Here is a 20,565-nt window from a genome sequence, read left to right as displayed (position 1 = left end):
GTTTTAGTAACACTTAAAATCCAAGTTAGGTTAAAAATACAACTCCTCTATAATAGGTAAATAGGTGACTATATTTCTGGATTGACATAATCTGTTCTAAAAATAACTGCTGAGTTACAGTAAGCACTGGCGTTTTCAGGGGAAAAATCCTTAAAGTAATATTATTTCTGCATTTTAAACATCTTTTCTGGTTGGCCATTTTACCGGTCCTCTTTTCGTTCCTCCTCAATGAAGAGCAATCGTCCATAGAACTGTCATGCTGTATATTGTCCATTTTACCAAATTTTAAAAGATTTCATATTTATTTTATTTATTTTTATTTTTTGCATTTATAGTAGCACATAAAGCCCATAGCCATCTAGGTGCTCTTACATACAGTAGATACGGTGGAGTAGTTACATACAGCGAGTTACAGAGCACAGCTGTTATAGTGCAAGGTTCGTATAGCGAAGGTAAAGGCAATTAATTAAACAGGTAGGTTTTGAGCTTTTTCCAGAAGAGGTGGAGGGAGGGCTCCTTCCAGAGTGTAAGTGGGAATTGTTCAAGAGTGTTGCAGAGCAGACAGGGAAGCTGAAATCACCTGCTGTCTTACGTTTGAATCTCAGTGTGCAGAGGGAGTAGTTGGTGGAAGATCGTAGGGTTCTGCTAGGCACGTGTCCCTTGACATTTTGGGTGAGGTATGAAGGAGCATTGTTGGACAGGCATAGGTGGGTTATGGCAAGAATTTTAGAGGAAATGTGTGTTTGCAGACAGGGAGACAATGGGTAGATCTTCTTGCCTCCGAAATATGGTTGTGCTTGCTCAAGGTCAGGGCAGCACCAAAGGCATTGTTTGCAGGACTTGCAGTTTGGATACATTTTTCACAAAGGTGCCACAGAGTAACACATGGCAGTAGTCCAGCTTGGACAGGACTAGGGCCTGAACGATAGTGAGATGGTTTTCCGTGGAGAGGTAAGGTTTGCAGGTGGGGATGAACTTCGTAGCATAGGCTGAGGTCGAAGAGACGTGGTTGACGTGACGTGACATAGTGAGGGAAGCATCAAGATAGACACCTAGAACTTTTTACAGATGTGGCACCCGGGATAGTGTGCTCATCGAAGTTGAAGTGGGGGAAGGTTGTGTCAAACTTGATGAGATGGGTATGGAACCCAATAATCAGTATAGTTTCATATATGCTGTTTACTTTGGCAGTGTCCTGAGAGTGGATTACGGTGAAGGGGATGAGGATTTGGGTATCATCGTCAGAGTTAGTGTAGGTGATGCCCAGAGTGTTGAGGTGGTCGAATACGGGTTTAGAATAGATATTGTAGAGTGTAGGAGAAACGCCTGAGCCTTGTGGGACACAGAAGGAGATAGGATTGGGTTCAGAGGCAGCAGAACAGAAGTGCTGTTCCTTGCTAACAGAAGATCTCTTAGCAAGGAAGGCTGAGAACCATTTGGCAGCTTTGGGTGAAAAGTGGGCAGAGGAGGTGAGGTGGTGGCAGAGGGTCTTATGGTGGACAAGGTCAAAGGTGGCTGAGAGGTTAAGGAGCATGAAGACAGAGAATTTGCCGGCATCCATTGTGTCATCATGATTTTTAAGGTCGAGGAGGGCAGTTTCAGTACCATGTTTCTTTTAGAAGCCTGATTGCCAGGGGCTCAGGATATGGTGTGATTCAAGGAAAGCCTGGATTTGAAGGTAGGCAGCTTTGTCCATGACCTTTCAGAGAATGTGTACAGTGGTAATGGACCGGCAATTGGGTCTAAAGTGGGTTTCCTGAGCAGAGGGGAGACCCATGACTCTTTGAAGGTGGTGGGAACTGAGCAAGAGGAAAAGGAATAGTTATCGATGGCATTGATGAGGGAAAGTAGGTCTGCTGTGTATTCCTTTACAAGTGTGGCGGCACAAGAGTCACCTTTGCATCTGGAGGGTTTGAGCCCTTTGATTATATCCATCAGGTAAGATGTTGAGACGGGATGGAACTCGAATGGGTGGACGAGTTTTTGTGAATGTGTTTGGAGTGTAGGTGGTTGCGCTTCAGCAATGCTGGTGAGTTTCCTGCTGATTTTGGATTAAAGTTGTATGATTTTACTAGTGAGGGCCGTTTGGATGTTGCTACACCAGAGGTTATGTTTCACCATTGAAGGGAGGGCAGCAAGGGTTTTGACTTCTCTGAGGGTTGTGAAGTGTTCTCTGGGGCTGGAGGAGGCCTTCAATATTCTTTCATTGTAGTAGGAAGCTTTGGCAGAGAAAACATAGTGTTTATATTGGAGAGGGATATTAATGAAGTGAGTTTTGTTGGTGGCTGTGGGGTCTTTCTGTCAAGCAGCTCCTGCTGCCCTCATCTTGGTGTGGATGGGGCAGAGGTTGGTGTTAAACCAAGTGTTTTGATGACTCAAGTCTTTAGGTTAGGAGCTTTGAAAGGGGCTAGGGAGTCAACTGCGTTTACTGGTAGTGGATTGTCATGGAGCTTGAGAAGGGGGATGAAGTGGGTGCTGGTGAGGTTGCGGGCCCTGTGGGCAAGGGTGGCAGTAGTGGGTGTATGTTTTGGCTCTTTTGTTAGATATGGGGATGGGAAAGGGATGATGTCGCGGTCTGACCATGGGAATGATAGATTGGCAGTGATGAAGATATCGCAGTAATGGTTCAGGAGCCAGTCTACTATGCAGCCATGTGTGTGTGTGAGCATGAGGATTCTTTGGGTGCAGCCCAGGGCAGTAGTGGATTTGGCAAGGGCAAGTGCATCTACATCTGAAGCATTAGTGTCGCCTAGGATGACAAGTTGGGTAGAGGGTTTGAGGTTGGTGGCAATAAGTTGGGTGAGGTCACTGAATGTAGTACTGGGCCCTGGCGGTCGGTGAATGAGAAGGAAGGTGATGGTGGAGTTGGGTGAACAGGTACGTTTGGCCGAGAGAGATTCACAATGGGGGAGTTGTGTGGTGGTGATGGAGCGCAAAGGGATGTCATCCCCGTATATGAAGGGATCTGTCAGAGCAGAGAATTGCATAACCTGGAGGAATGGCAATAGCAAAGGAGGGGCCTGTAGCTAGAGTGAGCCAAGTGTTGGTGATGGCCAGAATGTCGATGCTATCAGTGGTAATGAGGTCTTGATGGCAGTGGTGTTGGTCAGAGTGACCGCAGGGTTATCTACTTGCAGGGAGGCTGTGGTATGTGCGTGGATATGGTAAGTGGTAGTGCAGTATCTGAGAGTGGTGGGTGGGAGAGTTGTGGGGTGGTGGGGAGGTGTTGGAATGCATGCTGACAAGTGGTAGGCATGTTTGAGGTAGGTCGTGGCATGCTGATGGTGGTGCGGGATGTTTTAATTGGAAAGCTCATGGGTGGGTGGGGGTGATTTTCACAAGCTGGGGCAGGGTGTCGAGCACCTGCTCGGTTTGGGCCTGGGTAAGAGGCTAAGTAAAGGCAATGAAGGATATCTGCCTTCATTGGACTGCATATAGGTAGTTACAGGTAGAGTTTGGGCAGTTGGTAGGAAATAAGCGGGGTGAAGCCAATTAGTTGAGCCAGGTAGACTCATGGGGTGAGAAATAGCGGCAGACTTATTGTGTGACATGGCAGCGTGGACTGAGCCATGAGAAGAGGCCAGGGATTTGGTGGCGGTAGTGGCTGTAAGGAGCGGGGCAGTGTAGATGCGTGCTGGAAGTAGGGCCAGTGTGGTGTGAGTTGTGGGCAGCGGTTAGATTCAGTTGTGCGGACAGAAAGGAAGATAGTGAATGGAGTGGCGGGAGAAAGGGTGTAGGAGTTGGAATAGGTAGGGTAGATAGGAAGGTAGCGGTGTGCCATTGGATATGCCCCAGCCTATGCGCGGGCCAATGTGGTCAGAGGGGGAAGTAGTACGGGCGGTGGAGAGGTTGGAGGAAGGAGGAGGGATTAGTGCTTAGTAAGTTAATAGCATCAACATTTATAGTACTAGTATGTTAGCAAGCATTATTTGTTAATGGTGGAGCACAGGCCGGGACCCATGCATGGGCTTACCTTGTGGTGGCGGGAGGTGCAGAGAATCTGCACAGCAAGAGGTCAGGGTGGATGGAGCAGCTTGGGAGCTTCAATGGATGAGATCAGGAGAGACAGCGTCTGGGATTAGAGAATAGGCAGTCTCCTTGGAAGCACCAGCAAGGCAGGTTTTTGTATTGCTGCAGGTAGCTGAAGAAGTGGAGGTGTATACAGGAAGGATGATGATGGGGCAACCAGTGTCTTGCATGGAGGCCTTGGCCCGGTAATGGTTGGCCCGGTGCCCAATCATCTGTATAGAAATATGCTGGTTGTGGGGGGAGGCTCTGGAAAGGGTCCATGGTGGCCATCTTGTAATGGAGCAAGTGCTCCAGTGAACATATGGAGAGCCCAACAGGACTGCTGGTATCAAATTCCTCGCTGTAGGGAAGTCACATTTGCTGCTGGAAGTGTTGTGGAAGCACTGCTGGAAAGCACCTTCCAGGTGCTGCATCTGATGAACAAGACACGACAGGCCTCGTATGCCTTGCAAGGAGGCCTTCATAAGGGTCCGGCTCAGCGTGCCAGCGAGCTCCATGCCCCGGTATTGGTTGGGCCGGTGCCCAATCATCTGTAGAGAAACGTGATGGTGGTGGTGGGAGGCTCTGGACAGGGTCCATGGCATCCATATTCAAATGATTAATCTCATCCAGACTATGCTCTACCTTCCAAGCAGCAGTATATGGGGGTTTATTCTACCACACTCAAAAGACTAACCTCTCTGAATAAAGGGGTATTCTGAGAGTTTGCTGGTTGAAAAAAGGTAATTCTTGGCGTTACTGGCCAAGTCCAGCCTTCCCCCCCCTGCTGAGGCGGGAAAGCCATTTACACCCCCCGGGGTTCATCCTCAGGGTCAATGGCTTTACTATTTTCCCCTTGAGAGATTCGTGGTGCTTGTGCAGCCAATCTGCTGAGGGGAGGAAAAGAAATGTTAAAAGGATGGCTGCCTCCAAAGGGAAAGGAACGAAGTCCCGTTTCCATTTCTATGGCAACCGGAGTGGGAGATGCAGCAGACCAGAGCTCAAAACTCCAGTCCTGCAGATAAGTGTGGAGGGAGGGGGTACGGGAGAGGTTTTGTTTGGTTTGCAGTGGTTGGGGGGAGGAGAGGCAACAAGGAGAGGCTCCCTGTTGCCTCCCCACATAAAACAAATAAAATAAAATGGTCCCACCCGGGGAAGGGCCTTGGGTGGCTGGAACGGTGGGTGGAAAATGTATATTCTTGCACGCTGTTCCAGCCACCTGATTGGCCAATGGCCCTTCGCTGGGTCCGAATGCAGCTTTTACCTGGAAAGAGTGAGAAGAACAAAGGAGAAGCAAAAATGCATCCTCTACCTGGAAACAGTGAGAAGAGTAAAGGAAAAGCAGGAATGCAGCCTCTACCTGGAAACAGTGAGAAGAGCAAAGGAGAAGCATGGAATGCAGCCCCTACCTGGAAACAGTGAGAAGAACAAGGGAGAAGCCTGAAATGCAGTCTCTATCTCGAAACAGTGAGGAGAGCAAAGAAGAAGCCTGGAATGCAATCTCTACCTGGAAACAGTGAGAAGAATAAGGCAGAAACCTGGAATGCAGCCTCTACATGGAAACAGTGACACAAACAAGGAATAAGCCTGGAATGCAGCCTCTATCTGGAAACAGTGAGAAGAACAAAGGAGAAGCCTGGAATGTAGCATCTACCTGGAATAGTTAGAAGAATGAAGGCAAAGCATGGAATTCAGTCTCTACCTGGAAACAGTGCGAAGAACAAGGGAGTAGCCTAGAATGCATCCTTTGCCTGAAAACCGTGAGAAGAACAAAGATTAATGGAATATGACTTTCACGCCCCGGCAGGGGGGGAACATGACCGCTATGGCCACCAGCTCGAGCAATGGTATGATTTGCGCTACTTGCGCAGCCAATCTTCCGAGGGGGGGGGATTAAAAACATTGAATAAAGATGGCCATCGCCATAGGAAAAGGGACTAAGTACCTTTTCCATGTCTATGGCAGCGGCCAGAGTGGGAGGTGCGGCGGACCGTAGCTCAAAGCTCCGTTCCTACAGGTCAGTATGAAGGGAGGGAGCTGAGGGGGAGAGGTTTTGTTGGGTTTGGGGTACTTGGGGTGTGGGGAGGCAACAGGGTGAGGCTGCCTGTTGCCTCTCCACATAAAAAAAAAAATGGCGCCATTCGGGGAAGGGCCTCATGTGGCTGGAACTGCAAGCAGAGAATGTTTATTCTTGCAAGCTGTTTCAGCCACCTGATTGGCCAATGGCCCTTCTCCGGGTGTGAAACAGTGAGATGAACAAAGAAGAAGCCTGGATTGCAGGCTTCCACTGTAGTTAGATCCTAGATTCTGCACTTTTTGATTTTTAAATGACAAGGGTGCATGCTGTTATGGTGGGTAGACCATGAATACCACACTTTTGATTCTCTAAATAGAAGAACACGTGCTCTAATCTTGTATGCAGCATTCACCCCCACTGCAGGGGGCTGACATGGCGCTAGGGCCTCAGCGAGGGCTGTGGGCCTTTACCAGCCATGCCAACCCCCTTTCTATCGGCGATTTCATCCAAATGCAAATGATATTATTTTTTCTTCCCCAATCGGGAGATGAGCTCAATGTGGAGTGCGTGATCCCATCTCCTGACGGAAAAAAAGAAGGTTAAAAAATGGTTGCTGCCATTAAAATTGGAATTCGTTAGTAGGTCCCTTTTCGGATGACTTTGCTCATAAAAAACATGTAAAAAAATGTCTGCCGCTATCCGAAAAGGGACCTAGTCCCTTTTGTAGTTCATGGCGCGGGGGTGGGCGGTGATTATAGAATTGCACCTGCAAAAGAGAGTTTGTGATTGGTCAAACTGTCTTTCCCGGGTGCAAACATGAAATCCCTGCCTTGAATCATTCACTCTAACAAACGTTTCAGACTTGAATGAGGATGTGCACCTGCATTAAATAAACATATGGGAAATATCTGATCCAGGAACCTTACAGACCAAAAGCGAAACTTCCACTCTCAACCTCAGCTTAAAATCCTTATTTGGTGGCCAATACATCATAAAGTTAAACTTTTGTTGGACTAAGCGGAGCATCGGTTGCCTAGCAAATGATGGGAATTTTTTTTGGGCCATTCAGACTCAAGGATCTCGCAATCCTATTCTTCACTCCAACTACACCTAAGTTCCTTGCAGTCGAGTGAATTTTAATTGTTCAAAATCAATTTGTATAACTCTGATGCAGAGCGGGCTGTCTGACAAAGATTCTGGAGCATTCATAGGACAATATATCGATTCCCATCTTGGTACATTGACACCCTCCCTCCGGCCCTTTCTGATTTTTGTAACCACTCCTTTGCCTCAGGATCTTACCCTCCCCTCTGAAGCACTCCCTTTTGCATCCTCTTGTCAAGAAACCCACAGCTGATCCTTCTTGTACAGCTAACTATCACCCAATTTTCACTATTCCCTTTCTGGGCGAACTAGAAAAGTTGTCCATCTCTCAGTTTAACCTTCATTCCAATTCTTTTGGCTGTCTCCATGACCACCAGTCTGGCTTCAGAGCTGCCAGAAGCACGGAAACTGCTCTCCTGAACATCAGTGAAGATCTGCTCTTCAACCTTGACTCTAACATTCCCTCTGTCCTCATCCTCCTCGATCTCTCTTCTGCCTTCGACGCGGTCATCCATACCTTCCTGCTCAACCGTCTCCATGATAACCTGGGTATCACTGATCAGGCTCTGGCCTGGCTGAGCTCCTTCCTCTCTGATCGACCCTCCCAGGTCGAACTTGAGTCCTTCCTATCATCTATCTTCTTCTCTACCTGTGGTGTTCCTCAGGCGTCTAGCCTCTCGCCCTGGCTTTTCAACCAATACCTGGCAACTCTCACCCAGTTCATTGCAATTTACTGCTAAAATTTCCAGTGCAACACTGACAACACTCAACTCATTTTCAGGCTGCCCTCGCCCACGTCCTCTCCCTCTCTCATCTCTGATTGCCTAACTGCCATTCTAGATTGGTGTGCAGCCAATGATCTTTGTCTGAATGCCAGCAAGACGGAGATCCTCCTCATCGGCAGACCTTCACCATCCTTTCCCCTCGCTCTCTGGCCAGCTTCCCTTGGCCCTCCTTCTACCCACACCTGCGAGGCTAAGAACTTCGGGGGCATCTTTGACTTCACACTTTCCTTCTCCGCCCACATCTCTGAGGTCTCTAAAAAGTCACATTTCCTACTGCACCTCCTCAGAGGTACTCTGCCTTTCCTCTCCTTCCCCCAGAAGCTCATGGTATCCCAAGCTAATGTTCTCTCTAGGTTGGACTATTGTAACAGCCTCTTTCTAAATCTACCTGCCCCTTCTCTCCGCCCTCTGCAACTAATCCAGAACAGGACTTCAAGACTTGTCATTGGCCTCAAGCCCTGGGATCGTATCTCTCCAGCGCTGACATCTCTCTGTTGGCTCCCAGCGGATGCAAGGATTAAATTCAAAACCCTCTGCATTGTCCACAAGGCTTTCTGGGGCCTGGGTCCAAAATACCTTCAGCTATCCCTCCGCAAATACCTCCCCTCTTGCGCTCTTCACTCCTCTACCTCTTACTCCCTCAAGGTCACTCGTTTTTCATAGAAAAAAGCTGGGGGAAAATCTCTGTCTTTGGCTGCCCCAGCCCCATAGAACAGCCTCCCTGCCACTCTAAAACATGAGGCGAACCATCTCCGGTTCCAGAAGCACCTCAAGATCTTCCTCTTTTCTTCTGCGTTCGCTCCCCCTCTCCCCTGCTGATGTGTTCTCTCTTGGCACCGTGCACCTGGCCACCCTCTGTCCTCCGGGCCCAAGTACCTGCTCACCCTGCCACCCTCCCACGCTGCCTCAGAGCCACCCCTTGCACGTGGGTCTGTATCTGTACCCAACAGCCCCCCCTTTTCTTCCTGCACTTATCAGACCCACCCTGTCTGCTGCCCTAAACCTAGCACTTGCAAATTGCTGGCTGCACTACCACTGTTTGATGCCTTTATTATTTATTTATTATTATTTATCTGTTTCTCCTCTGCTTCGCACTTTCCACTTCTCCCCCCTTCCATACACCTTTCCCCTCCCCTCTCCCATGCACTTGCACGTTCTCAATGTCACTGGGCCTAGTAAGATCGTTGTTTTGTTCTCCCCTGTTCCCCTCCCTTGCCTTGTCGGGCTCTGCAACACTTGTGTACGAGCGCAATAGAAATAAAATATCAATAACATTATGTCCCACTATATCCGATTTCCCTTGTTCACTATTTCAGAGCTTATATTTATATGTGAGAAAAAAACTAAGTTGAGCTTCCTCACTTTCACCTCAGATTGTATTTATGGGGAGAATGCCCCAAACTACGATGATGGGCCAATAGATGACATCCCCCAAGTGGTCTCTTAGAAAGGGAGTTTTTATTAATTGGAGACTTCATGTATGATATCTTGTCCTGAGATATGATGGACATGATTTCCCCCAATACCTGGACCAACTTTCTCATTGCTAACCTACCATATTCCTGCCAAGGCGCGTAGGTATTGAGTGTGCAATTGGGCTACTGCATTCCGCTCCCTATGTCTATGCAAGCATCCTCATTTATTCATATTTATCATATGTGTGCCATATGCAAATGTGGAGCTTACGATGCAATTGTACAGACTACAAACAGGAAGGCACTTTACTCGGTACACAAAGGAATACATGATAAATCCAAACAGTTGGGTAGGGGGGGGCGGGGTCATCTGGGGACTACAATAGCCTGACTGTCAGTCCTAGCCTATGTCATACTGATTGAAAGCGTTTTTGGTAGTGTACAGTTCTGAAATCCTCTCTTTGCTCTTTCTTGGTAGGAAGGCAATGTGTACTGTGGATTGAAGACCTGCCGCAAACTCACATGCTCCTATTCAGTTTCAGTTCCAGATACTTGCTGCCAGGTTTGCAGAGGTAATATTATTTATTTCTATCAAGATACTGTGATTCAGTAACCCACTACTAATTTTTGTTATAAATATGAAAAAGTGAATTTGTTCCATTAAACCCAATGCGATTTCATGGGGAACTTATGCATTGATTGGATGAATTTATTGAATTGTATGTTTTGTATAGACAACTAATATGAATTGTCATTGTTATAGCACAACCAATTAAAATGAAACATTGCAAGGACCCATAACCCTCAACTTATATAGAGCAGCCATATATATTAACTGACATTACTATGTTTGAGAAAAGCATACAACTCTGGAATAAAAAATGGTTCAGTGATAGAGACAGTTTGGCCCGTGCTGATGAACTTGGATATGATGCAATTATTTTCCTCGTCTTTACTGTCCATCCAGGGAATCCTCTTTTATATCTTCCTAAAAAGAGGAATTAAGAAAAGGCTTCAGAGTGAAACTAATAATCTGTCCGGATGAAGAACTTAGATCTTAAGCTGTATGACTAAGGAATGGAAGCTTCCAAATAAACTGCAGATAGAAAATTAAGATCGTAGCATAAAAATCAAACTGATAGAGCACGGTGTTTCATGGGAAATACATAGCTCATAGAATATCGTGATTCTATTGGAAATTATGAACGTTATTTATATTTGAAATTTCCTCTTGGTTCCATATTTCTGAAGAGGAACACAGTAGACTTTGAATGATATTAGAACAAAGGATAGGGTGTGTAGGAAAAGGGAAGGACATCCAAGAAATAAAAAGTAAATTAAAAAAAAGACCACGATCTCATGAATTCATAAATCAAAATGTTAGTTCTATGGTTGCCTAATTATTGACTCGAGCATTCCAGGCTAAAAATGCATTGTTTTGCGATGATATCCTATGCTTTTAAGAAGACCTCCTTGTTTGCAATACTGAGTATTTTCATTGAATTCATACGTGATGAAAGTAAGCACCTCAAGCGTAAGGAACTCATCTGGATAGTAAGACCTTTGGTTTCGCTTTTTTGAAGAATGAGTGAATATCAATTCTCTCATTTTCCAGAAGGCTGTATTTTCGACGCTAGCATAGCCCAGGATCAAAGGAGAACAAAGAGCTGTAAATCTACTAAAGACAACTTAGGGCAAAATCTTGGAAACTAGCAGGAAAAAAAAACTTTGGTCCAGGATGTTGGCCGGCGGCTGGTTTCTGAGAATATAACAGCCTGGCCAAATCCTAAGCAAGTGGGAAGAAATACGTCCTGATAGGGCTGTGTCACGGTTGTCCCCATGCAAAATCAGAAAAAATGCCTGCTTGTAGGAGAATGCCTAAGCTTAAATCTATCACCAAACAGCCTTGGGAAGTGGCCCGCGGCCAGGTGGTGAAAATATCTAGGCCAAAAGAAAAGACTCTGCAAGGAAGAAAGGAAGACGTGTTGGAGAATATCCAGGCAATACTCCAAGCAAGGGGTAAGGAAATGATTGCTGGTAGAAATTTGGCAAGCAGAATGTTGGGTGTTCTAACCCTGTGATTCAGGAACCAGACAATGAGCTGGGCACCATGCGCTGGAGACTGTTAGATTAAGCAATTGTGACACAGACAGGTGGTCCTTTAGATAGGTTTCTTTACCTCCTTCTTATAGTTGTTATCCTGATGCCATTTAAGTAGTTTGTGTTCCTTAGTTAAACTATAGCAAGGACAAGAATTATGCTGGAGAGCCTCACTCTGAGTTATTCACCATTATACCTGAGCGCAATTGTCCCTCTTGAGATTTAGCGTAAGTCCTAGGCCCTATAGACATTCAGCCATACCCACCTGTTGCTTGTGAAAATAAAGGTGTTAAACCTTATTTTGTTTCATGCGCTCCACTGAGGTGTTGTCACATTGCCGTATAATAGAGGTACTTGGGCCTCTGAGAGGTCTGCCTTGCACAGGTACCTGCATGCTGCTAAGTAAATGAAAGGTGACATGTTGATACACTATAAAGCAAATTAACTACTACATATACAGTATGCTGTGGAAGTAACTGGCTATTTGATGGCAGTACTTGGGCCCATGATGGATGCACATGGCCATATGATGTTGAACCTAGTCCTGCGATGCCGATGAACCAGCATGAACCCTCACTTGATAGTATTATGGTAGTACATGGCCATAACTTTGAGTTCCCTCGCCTGTGCTGCTGCCCTTTGTCACGCCCACTCCTGGAATTCACCCCAAAATCGTCTACCTCCTCCCTCTATGTTACATCCTGTTGTCATTCAATTCATGCCCTATGCTGCCTTCCATAACCTTCAATTGTTTCCTCTTGCGCCCCAACAGGGAACAGGTTTACACTAAACAGAAGCTTCAAGTATTGCCCAAAAGTATGAGCTTTGCTGATGCTTATTTTACAATCAGAGGGAGTGAACCCATAATGTGCAATGCAGACTAAGTTTGAGGAATTTGTAATAACCAATGTCTGTGGTCAGAGCTGGAATGCAGCTCAGAGGGAGACCGGAGACCATTGCAGATTTTACAAATCTGCGATGGGAACAGTTTCACATTTTTTATTGACAATTTGTTTCTGGGGATCTTTATGAGACCCCCACAGAGGATCTCATGTGCCAGAGCGTTTCATAATGAAACACACCCTTTCATATTTACAGAATGGACGTCATGTGGAAGCAATTAGGCCTCTATCTAAGTAGACGTATGATGTACTGCTTCCCCCAGGTGGCGGATATCCCTCCTGGCCCAGAGAAAGGATTCATCCCTGGGAAGGGATTCTGCAAGTTGGATGCCATGTGGGAGGCATGCTCTGTGCTGCTGTTGATGGTAGCATCACCGCGGGCCAGCTCCGTCTGCAAGCTCTAAATTGAATTGTTTTTTGGCTGCTTGGTTTAGGGTTAACAGCAATGGAATCAATCATGGGTGTTGCTAGGTCTGGAAACGATCCGGGGCTATGCTAATTTTGGGACTGTAGGGATTGGGGGCTAGCTAGTCTTTGTGGTTGTAACCCCTGAGCTTCTATCCGGGGCTACAGCCAAAAGACCCAGGGCTAAAGCCCCCTAAGCACCCCCCCCTTGTGATGCCTCTGGGATCAATGACAGTGGTTCAGAGTCAGGCTAAGGAAGAGGATATACCTGCTGAATTACCAGAAACACATTCTCCTTTACATCAGGCCTAGAAGTCCAGATACGCCATTTGAAAACTGACCCTAATTGTGACTTGGTAACAATGGATTACACTTCTGCTCACTGGACCTCTGGGAACATGAACTCCTCGTACTGCAGCCTTCGGTAAGTGATCTAGTTTGCGAAGCAATTTCTTCGGGGGCCACGAGGAGGGGGGACATTGCAAAAATGAAGCCTAAAGTATATTACAGCCTTATATGTGATTAACGATCTACTGAAAGGATCACAGCCGTGGCAGTACAGCAGAACCGATCACTGCATATGAGAGCAGCTGATGACATCGTTTCAGAAAGTACTAATAACATTGATGCCACATTGTCTAATAATAATACAATGAAAACAATGGTCAGTGCAATCAAGCCAAGGATGGTCCATCCAAAAAGGAAGGACCTGGCGGCAGTGGTCCTGGTGAGAACAGAGACATGTGATGGATCTGTGGGGTAACTGGCATTTCAGATGCTAATTTCATTTTACTTATAATTAATAGGCAGGAAGGCTAGGACATAACTCGACAGCAGGCATCTGGCACAAGCACTCACTCGGATCACAGGGAAAGCTGGAGAAGGCAGAACCTTATTTGCACCTTCAAAGGTGATCTACTGCTTTCACTGCTGATGTAACTCCCGCTAACTTTATGACCAACTGCGCTTAGCTGACGTGTACCTGTAACAGCGCCTCAATGCCTCCAGGTTGTCTGTGCGCTTTATACACGAAATAAATAAATAAGTAAATAAATAAATAAATAAATAAATAAAGGCTGTGTTGATGATAATAAAAACGCCACAGAAGAAGACTTGGTAAAGCTCTATGTGATCTTTTGGGGATATTTAGGAGCCCAAACCAGATGCTTACTCTATTATGCACACTGTCGGACAGTATGTAGTGCAGTAGCTGTAGTGTAAGAGTAGCTTTCGTAGATACGAATATTCGCAATATATTATGTAAGAAACGTGATGTCCTCTCAGACTCGGGCTTTGAGGTGTACCTACACACTGGAGCCAAGCGCGCATCTCCATGAAAGCTAGTATCTGCCTGAAGACGCACAAAGGATTAAGGAGGGTAGCCTTCATTGCCTAATCGACAATATGACGTCTTCAGTGGGATCTTAATATGTGGGATCCTTAGGCACTGCAGGTCCCACACAAGCAGAACTATCAGCACAGGCAAGGGATCCTGTCTACAATAGGACCAACTTGTCTTTCCAAAAGATGGGCGTTAGGTCCGGTTCGGATTATACCAGACCACATGACAATGGTCTCCATGAATATAGCCGGTTTAAAAATGAAGCTGGGTGATCCTGACTTTATTGTCTCTATATCTTCATTTGATGTATTGCTTTTCCAGGAGTGGGGAACTCTCACTAAATCAATTAAATGGCTTTCATGGTTTTCACATTCCGGCCATAAAAAGCAAACGTGGAAGGAATAAAGGCGGTCTGGCTACATATGTCAATAGCAAGTTTACGTCTCATCTGTAGCTTAGAAACCTTTTCCAACATGGTGTTCAGTGTCAATATTGGTGTTCGGTTAGGCAAGCCGCTGACAATCCTACATTTTATAATGCTTCACAGAGTTCATGAGATCGGATATTAAGATATTGTTAAACGTACTTGATAAGACCAGGATACAGCAATCGTTGAATTAGCAGTAGATGTATGCTCATCATCGGGGGAGATTTTTGTCTGAGGTTAGGTGATTGTAATCCAGGGGGCGGTGTGTGCCCAAGTAAATAGACCTTGGTCTCAACATTCCATCACCCAGCATACTGGATGGCGCTACATCAAAGGCTGGTGAATTGTTTCTTCTCAAATTATCTGCCAAGGGAATCTGCACAGTTAATGCATCAGACACCCCGCGTCAATTCGCTTTCAGGAATTCCAGATATAGATCAATAATTGATTACTTCTTGGTACACATCTTAGACTGGCACAACCTAAATGATTTGTGTATCGTACAATGATCTGAGAGTGACCATTATCCACTAGTTCTGTTTCTGAAATTCCACAACAAGAGTGTCACCAACTCTCAGACAGAATATGTCCCCAGGCCTTTCCAATTCAAAAACAGTGATCCTACCTGGTACACTCAGGAATGTAAAAAATGAAATCCTGTCTATTAAAAATCATAAAAGACCCCAACATGACAGAGAAAACCTGGCCAGCCTGAGGCAGCGTTATAAAAACAACATTTACAGGAGCCAAAAATATTTGAAAGGCCTGGCAAACGTTAGAAGCAGCATCAAAAAATAAAAACAAAGATGAATTTTGGAAAATGTTCTTTTAAAGGGATGGGGCCCCCTCTAATGCTACTACTATATCACCATCAGCTGAAGCATGGGTTAAGCACTTATCAAAGCTTTATAATCCCTTAGCTCAAGCCGAAAATGTAATTAAAACGAATGCATTGAGCCAGAAGTCAACTCCGAGCTATTCATCAGTGTATTTTACTGTTACAGAAGTAAGGAGTGCTCTTCTTTATACTCCTTCAGGGAAAGGGCCTGTCCAGATATGATAGCATTGGATGCATTCAAGAATAATCAATTGATACGGGTGCATAAATTTGCTAAGATCTTTAACGCGATAATGTCCAATAACCAAATCCCAAGCTTGGAAGGAGTCAATAATAATACCTTTTTTCTAAGAAAGTCAATAGATTGAATCGAAGATGCTATCGCCCAATATAACTAATCGATTCAACAGCTAAATGGTTGGGTAGGGTGGTTTACAATCGTATAGCAGATTGGGCACAGGCCAATAATAACTTCTCATATGAACAATATGGATTCAGAGCATGAGTTGGGACAGCCGAGCAGGTCCTTAACCTCAGGCTGACATTGGACGAGTATGTCCGGGGACATGACTGCACACTCCACTCGGGCTTATGGACCTCAGCTCAGCATTTGTGAACTGCCAAAGATTATGGCATATTTTATATTCTCCTGGCGTGCCCTTGTCACTCCTAAACCTCTTAATCTCTTTACATGGCAATCTTTCCGCTGTGTTGAGATGGGAAAGCAAGGGTAAGGTTACAAAACCTTTTAGTGGCTCGTCGCTGCTGTTATGAGTTCAAAGCTTTAGATCAGGGGTCTGTAACTGGTGGCTGTACAGATGTTCTGGACTAGAACTGCCATTACCCTTCACCATCGACTATGCCCGTTATGGGTGCTAAAGTTCAAAACATCTGGAGTGCCAAAGGTTGAGGAGCCCTGCTTTTGATGGTTATAGTTATGACTGTCTCGGGCAGATGCTGAAGGACCACGTTCGCTGTGCATGAAACACTGTCTGACGTCACAGCGGGAGTGTTCCTTCAAACATGGCTCCTTCGTCTCTGAAACCTGTTTTAGAAAACGCCAGTCATTGCTGCACGGTGAGCCACGCCTATACATAGGACAGGGGTCGCTGTTCAAGGTCACAAAAAAATAAGAGCAGAGGCAGAGACCTGCGGTACCTTTAAATTCTCCACCCCAGCTTTTGCTGTTGCATGCAGTGTGGTGAACAGTTTACATATGCACAATACCTCTGTGTTGTATGATTGCATTTACACACGATAAACATATAGCACACACAATTAGGTGATTGACCTTTTCCCAGGATGTTACTCAATGGGCCTCATTACAAGGTAGGAGGTAACCATGGTGCTATAAGGGCTCAATGGGAATGGGGATGGAGCTAATAAAGGGCCCGCTAACAGATCTCGCAATACGGAGGTAATGGGTTACCGGCACCGGCATCCTTACCGGTACCGGTAACCCCTTACCTCCAACCTCGTAATAAGACCCAATGTGTGCAACCCTTTGACCTGTACCCTAACACTTCATCAGGAGCGTGGCAATGTTATGGCCCAGTTTTAGCGCTGCACTGTGCTAAAACATTGCCGCAACATCGCCACGTCATACATGTGAGCCCGGCACTAAACTGAATCAAAGAAACAGTTGAACTAATATTGCAAACTATCTGTTTCCTTAAAATAAACAATAGTTTGTTTTTGTTTTACAGTGGCCCCACAGAAACTAGGGGTGCTCGAACAGAACCTTTGCACTGGTACAAGGGCGCCTGCCAACAATGTATTCTTGTAATGCATTGTTGCAAGGTCTTGAAGTAGGGCAAGCATTCCTCTGATGCAAAAATGCATTGAAAGGCTACATTGGTTGTACTTGGGCTATTTTTGACCTAGTGCTTGCATTTGCTCCGGTGCAAAATGTCTGTAATACTGCCCTAGATCTGAGATTACATGTGCGCATCATCAGTGCCTTTGCTCACAATACAATGTTCTCTTTGTAATTAGGTGAAGGAGAGCTATCCTGGGAGCATGCCGAGGGAGATATATTTCGGCAGCCATCAAACAGAGAAGCAGTAAGTGTGCTGTGTAGTGCATACAGAATGTCTACTTCTATGTGCGATCACATGTTTATCACAGTATGTGAAGTAGAATGAAGAAAAGAAAAAATATTACCTACAACTTTGAGTACACCTTTGGTATGATAATGTAACAGTCTATTCGCATTGTACTGTGTTTATTGAGCAAACCATGATGTCATCTCTAACAGACATGAGGTACAGAGGATGGGATGCAGAAGAACAGAGGCGGTCCCCGGGATGGTGCCTCCGTAATAGCATATATGCCAGCCTTATCCAATCCATTCGGGAGATGCTAAAGCAGTCCTGGGTTTAACATTGCAGTCTGGGACTTGAAGTCCTGGATTTGCCCATTATTCATCCAGGACTACAATTGCCAGAATGCAATGCAAAACCACGACAGGACTAACGTATCCCAAATGGGATGGATAATGTTGGCATGCATGCCATAGGGTGGGTGAATTAGTGTTGTCAGAACCAGGAGATGTTGAGGTGGTAAGGAGGGACATATACTGAGGAAAGCACGAGAACAGACACCAATGAACATCAGGCATGTACTTAGAGTTTGCTGATAATCAATATGCGAGCCTAATTATGACTGCAGAGTTAGCCTCTAATAATCGGGATCAAAAAGCAATCAGAACTGAAAAAAAGATTATCCTACACCAAAGAAAAGGAAACAAGAACCTACCCATTCATTGGCAGGCCGAGAAGTCACAGTTGGTAGTTCTGAAAAGAGTGGCCATGCCCAAGACCATTTTCTGTACTTACACGACTACATTTATAACCTTTGACTAATCACGGCAAAGCCCTTGCCTGCATCTATGTTTGAAGTGATGCTGGGAACGGCCTCGTTGGAACGTGTCCTAAAAGTATAAGAAACGATTGCTTTATGTCTGAAATATAAACCCTTTTAATAATGAAATACATATTGCTTAGTTCTGACATCAACAATATCCTGGAACATTAAAAGAGAGTTCTCATGGCACAATGCATTATGCAATGCATGAGTCATAGTTGAGCCGGCCAGTTCAGTGCAGAGATCCATAACAGAAGCAAAGGGCATAAACAACAAATGCAGTTTCTATTAATGTATACAAACATACTTACGTAACTAGCCCACTTACCTTATCTCTCTGAGCTCTTTAACCTCTCTTTCTCCATTGGACTCTTCACTACCTCCTTCAAAACTGCCATTATCCAACCCCTTTTGAAGAAACCCTCTGCTGACCCAGAATACTAGCCCCCAGTTTCTCTCATTCTCCATTACACAAAAGTCCTTGAGCAGGTGGTCTTCGCCGGATCACTAAGTACCTTGGGGATAATGGCTTTGGAGATTCACTGCAATATAGATTGCAAAGAAAACACCCCACCAAGACTGCACTCATGCATGCCTCCAACTTTCTCTCATGATTTCACTGCTCTAAACTCCCTAGTGTACTAATACTTTTGAACCTGTAATGCACTTTCTACACTGTAGCTTCCTACTCTCACCTCCTCATTCTCCAGGACCATGGATATCGCAAATCTGCTCTTGCCTGGATCAACTCCTACTTGGTAGGTCAATCCTTTAAAATCTTTTGGAACTGGTTAACCTCTGACCCCGTCCCTCTCTGTGAAGCCATCCCCAAGGATCAGTTCTTCGAACTCTGCTCTTCACCTTCTCTACCTCTTCCATAGGAAGATGTAGCACATGCTTTGGATTTCACTATCACCTTTTTGCTGATGACTTGGGATGACCAACATTTTCACCAGTGAAGCAGAGAGTGCAGATCCGTGCTGGAATCTGCCTCTGCCCATTCCCCAAAATCAGCATTTTGTTTCTGTGGCCACCAAAATTTCGCCTGTTTTTTTGCAGGTTTCTGTGGTGGTTTGTTCCCATGTTAATTTTATATAGCACAACGAGTACTTGGCACAAGTCTTTTTTTTTCTATCCATGTTAGTTTTGTGCAGCGACACAAGAAACTCAGTCTCCTTTTTTGATAGGTTTGCGCATTGTCATGAGAAATTTCATGCAGGCCTTTTTTCAATCTGTTCGAGGTTCACAACAAGAGAAGGTTTGTGTAGGTCTGTGTTTGATCCGTACTGGTTACATGCAGCTGCACGAGAAACTTCATGCAGGTCCTTTTCTGATCCATACTAGCTTTGTGCAGTGGCACGAGAAACTGCACAGTTTTCCACAATCTGTTTTAGTTTCACTCAGCGACATGAGAAATGTTGTGCTGGCTTATTTCAGATCCAAACTAGTTTTGTGTTGTGTCATGAGAAACCATGCTAGGTTCACTCAGTGGCACAAGAAAGTTTGCACAGCTTTTTGCTCGATTCATGGTAGGATCTCGCAGCAGCACGGCAAACTTTGTGACGTTCTTTTCTATTCGTGCTGGGTTTGCGCAGCTTCACAAGAAACTTCTTTCAGCTTTTTGTTCGATTTGTGCTAGATTCACGCAGCAGCACAAGAAACCTCAAGCCACTCTTTTTGTTTCGTGTTAGGTTTGCGCAGCAGCATGAGGAACTTTGTGCCACTCCTTTAGATACATGCTAGGTTCACACAGCGGTAAAATAAACTTTGTGTTTTTCGCTTTGGTGCACGAGGCGGCACAATAAACATTGCACCGCTCTATTCGATATGCAGGGGTAGCAGAATACTGTGGCAAAATGGATCAAAATCATACAGATTTTGCTTCTGTGGCTGACAGAACAGAATTTTACAATTTTGCCCAGCTCTACTGATTAGACGCGTAGCCAGGATTGTTTAACTAGTGGGTTGTGAGGCTAATTTAGTTGGGCCCACCACAGTTACATTAACATCTGTAAATGCCCTCACAACTTTGCTGAGTGGGCATTTACATATTTGGGTAGGACCTTGCCCGCTCAGGCCCTACCCTGTTTATGTCTCCGCTACTGATGACACTCAAATGTTTTTCTTATTTTCCTCCTTTAACCAAGGCATCTCGTAACGGATTATGAACTGTCTCACAGCAGTTTTTTACTGGATGGCTTTCCGCTTCATCATGCTGAACTCTTCAAAAATGAAAGTCATCTTCCAGCTTCCAGTGCCATTCATACCCTCTTCTATCTCCTTCCCGCCTGACCTTGCTCCCTCACCCAAAGGTCTGAGGTCCTGTTTGATAGCGACCTATGCCTGTAACAATTCAT

The 20,565-nt window shown here is 45.3% G+C and overlaps 1 protein-coding gene across 2 annotated transcripts in view; it reads left to right on the top strand.

The window, feature by feature from the left end:
• Positions 1-20,565, top strand: part of CHRDL1 (chordin like 1) — an 881,325-nt gene that overhangs the window by 651,532 nt on the left and 209,228 nt on the right. For both annotated transcript variants that reach the window (XM_069612612.1, XM_069612613.1), the window contains exons 5-6: positions 9,808-9,901; positions 17,339-17,406. In XM_069612612.1, coding sequence (XP_069468713.1) covers positions 9,808-9,901; positions 17,339-17,406 — 162 coding nt within the window. The remainder of the gene's footprint in view (positions 1-9,807; positions 9,902-17,338; positions 17,407-20,565) is intronic.

Source organism: Ambystoma mexicanum, chromosome 5p (genome assembly GCF_040938575.1).
Source record: "Ambystoma mexicanum isolate Mex_15411 chromosome 5p, UKY_AmexF1_1, whole genome shotgun sequence".
NCBI lineage: Eukaryota > Metazoa > Chordata > Amphibia > Caudata > Ambystomatidae > Ambystoma > Ambystoma mexicanum.
This window is presented reverse-complemented; position numbering and strand designations above follow the sequence as displayed.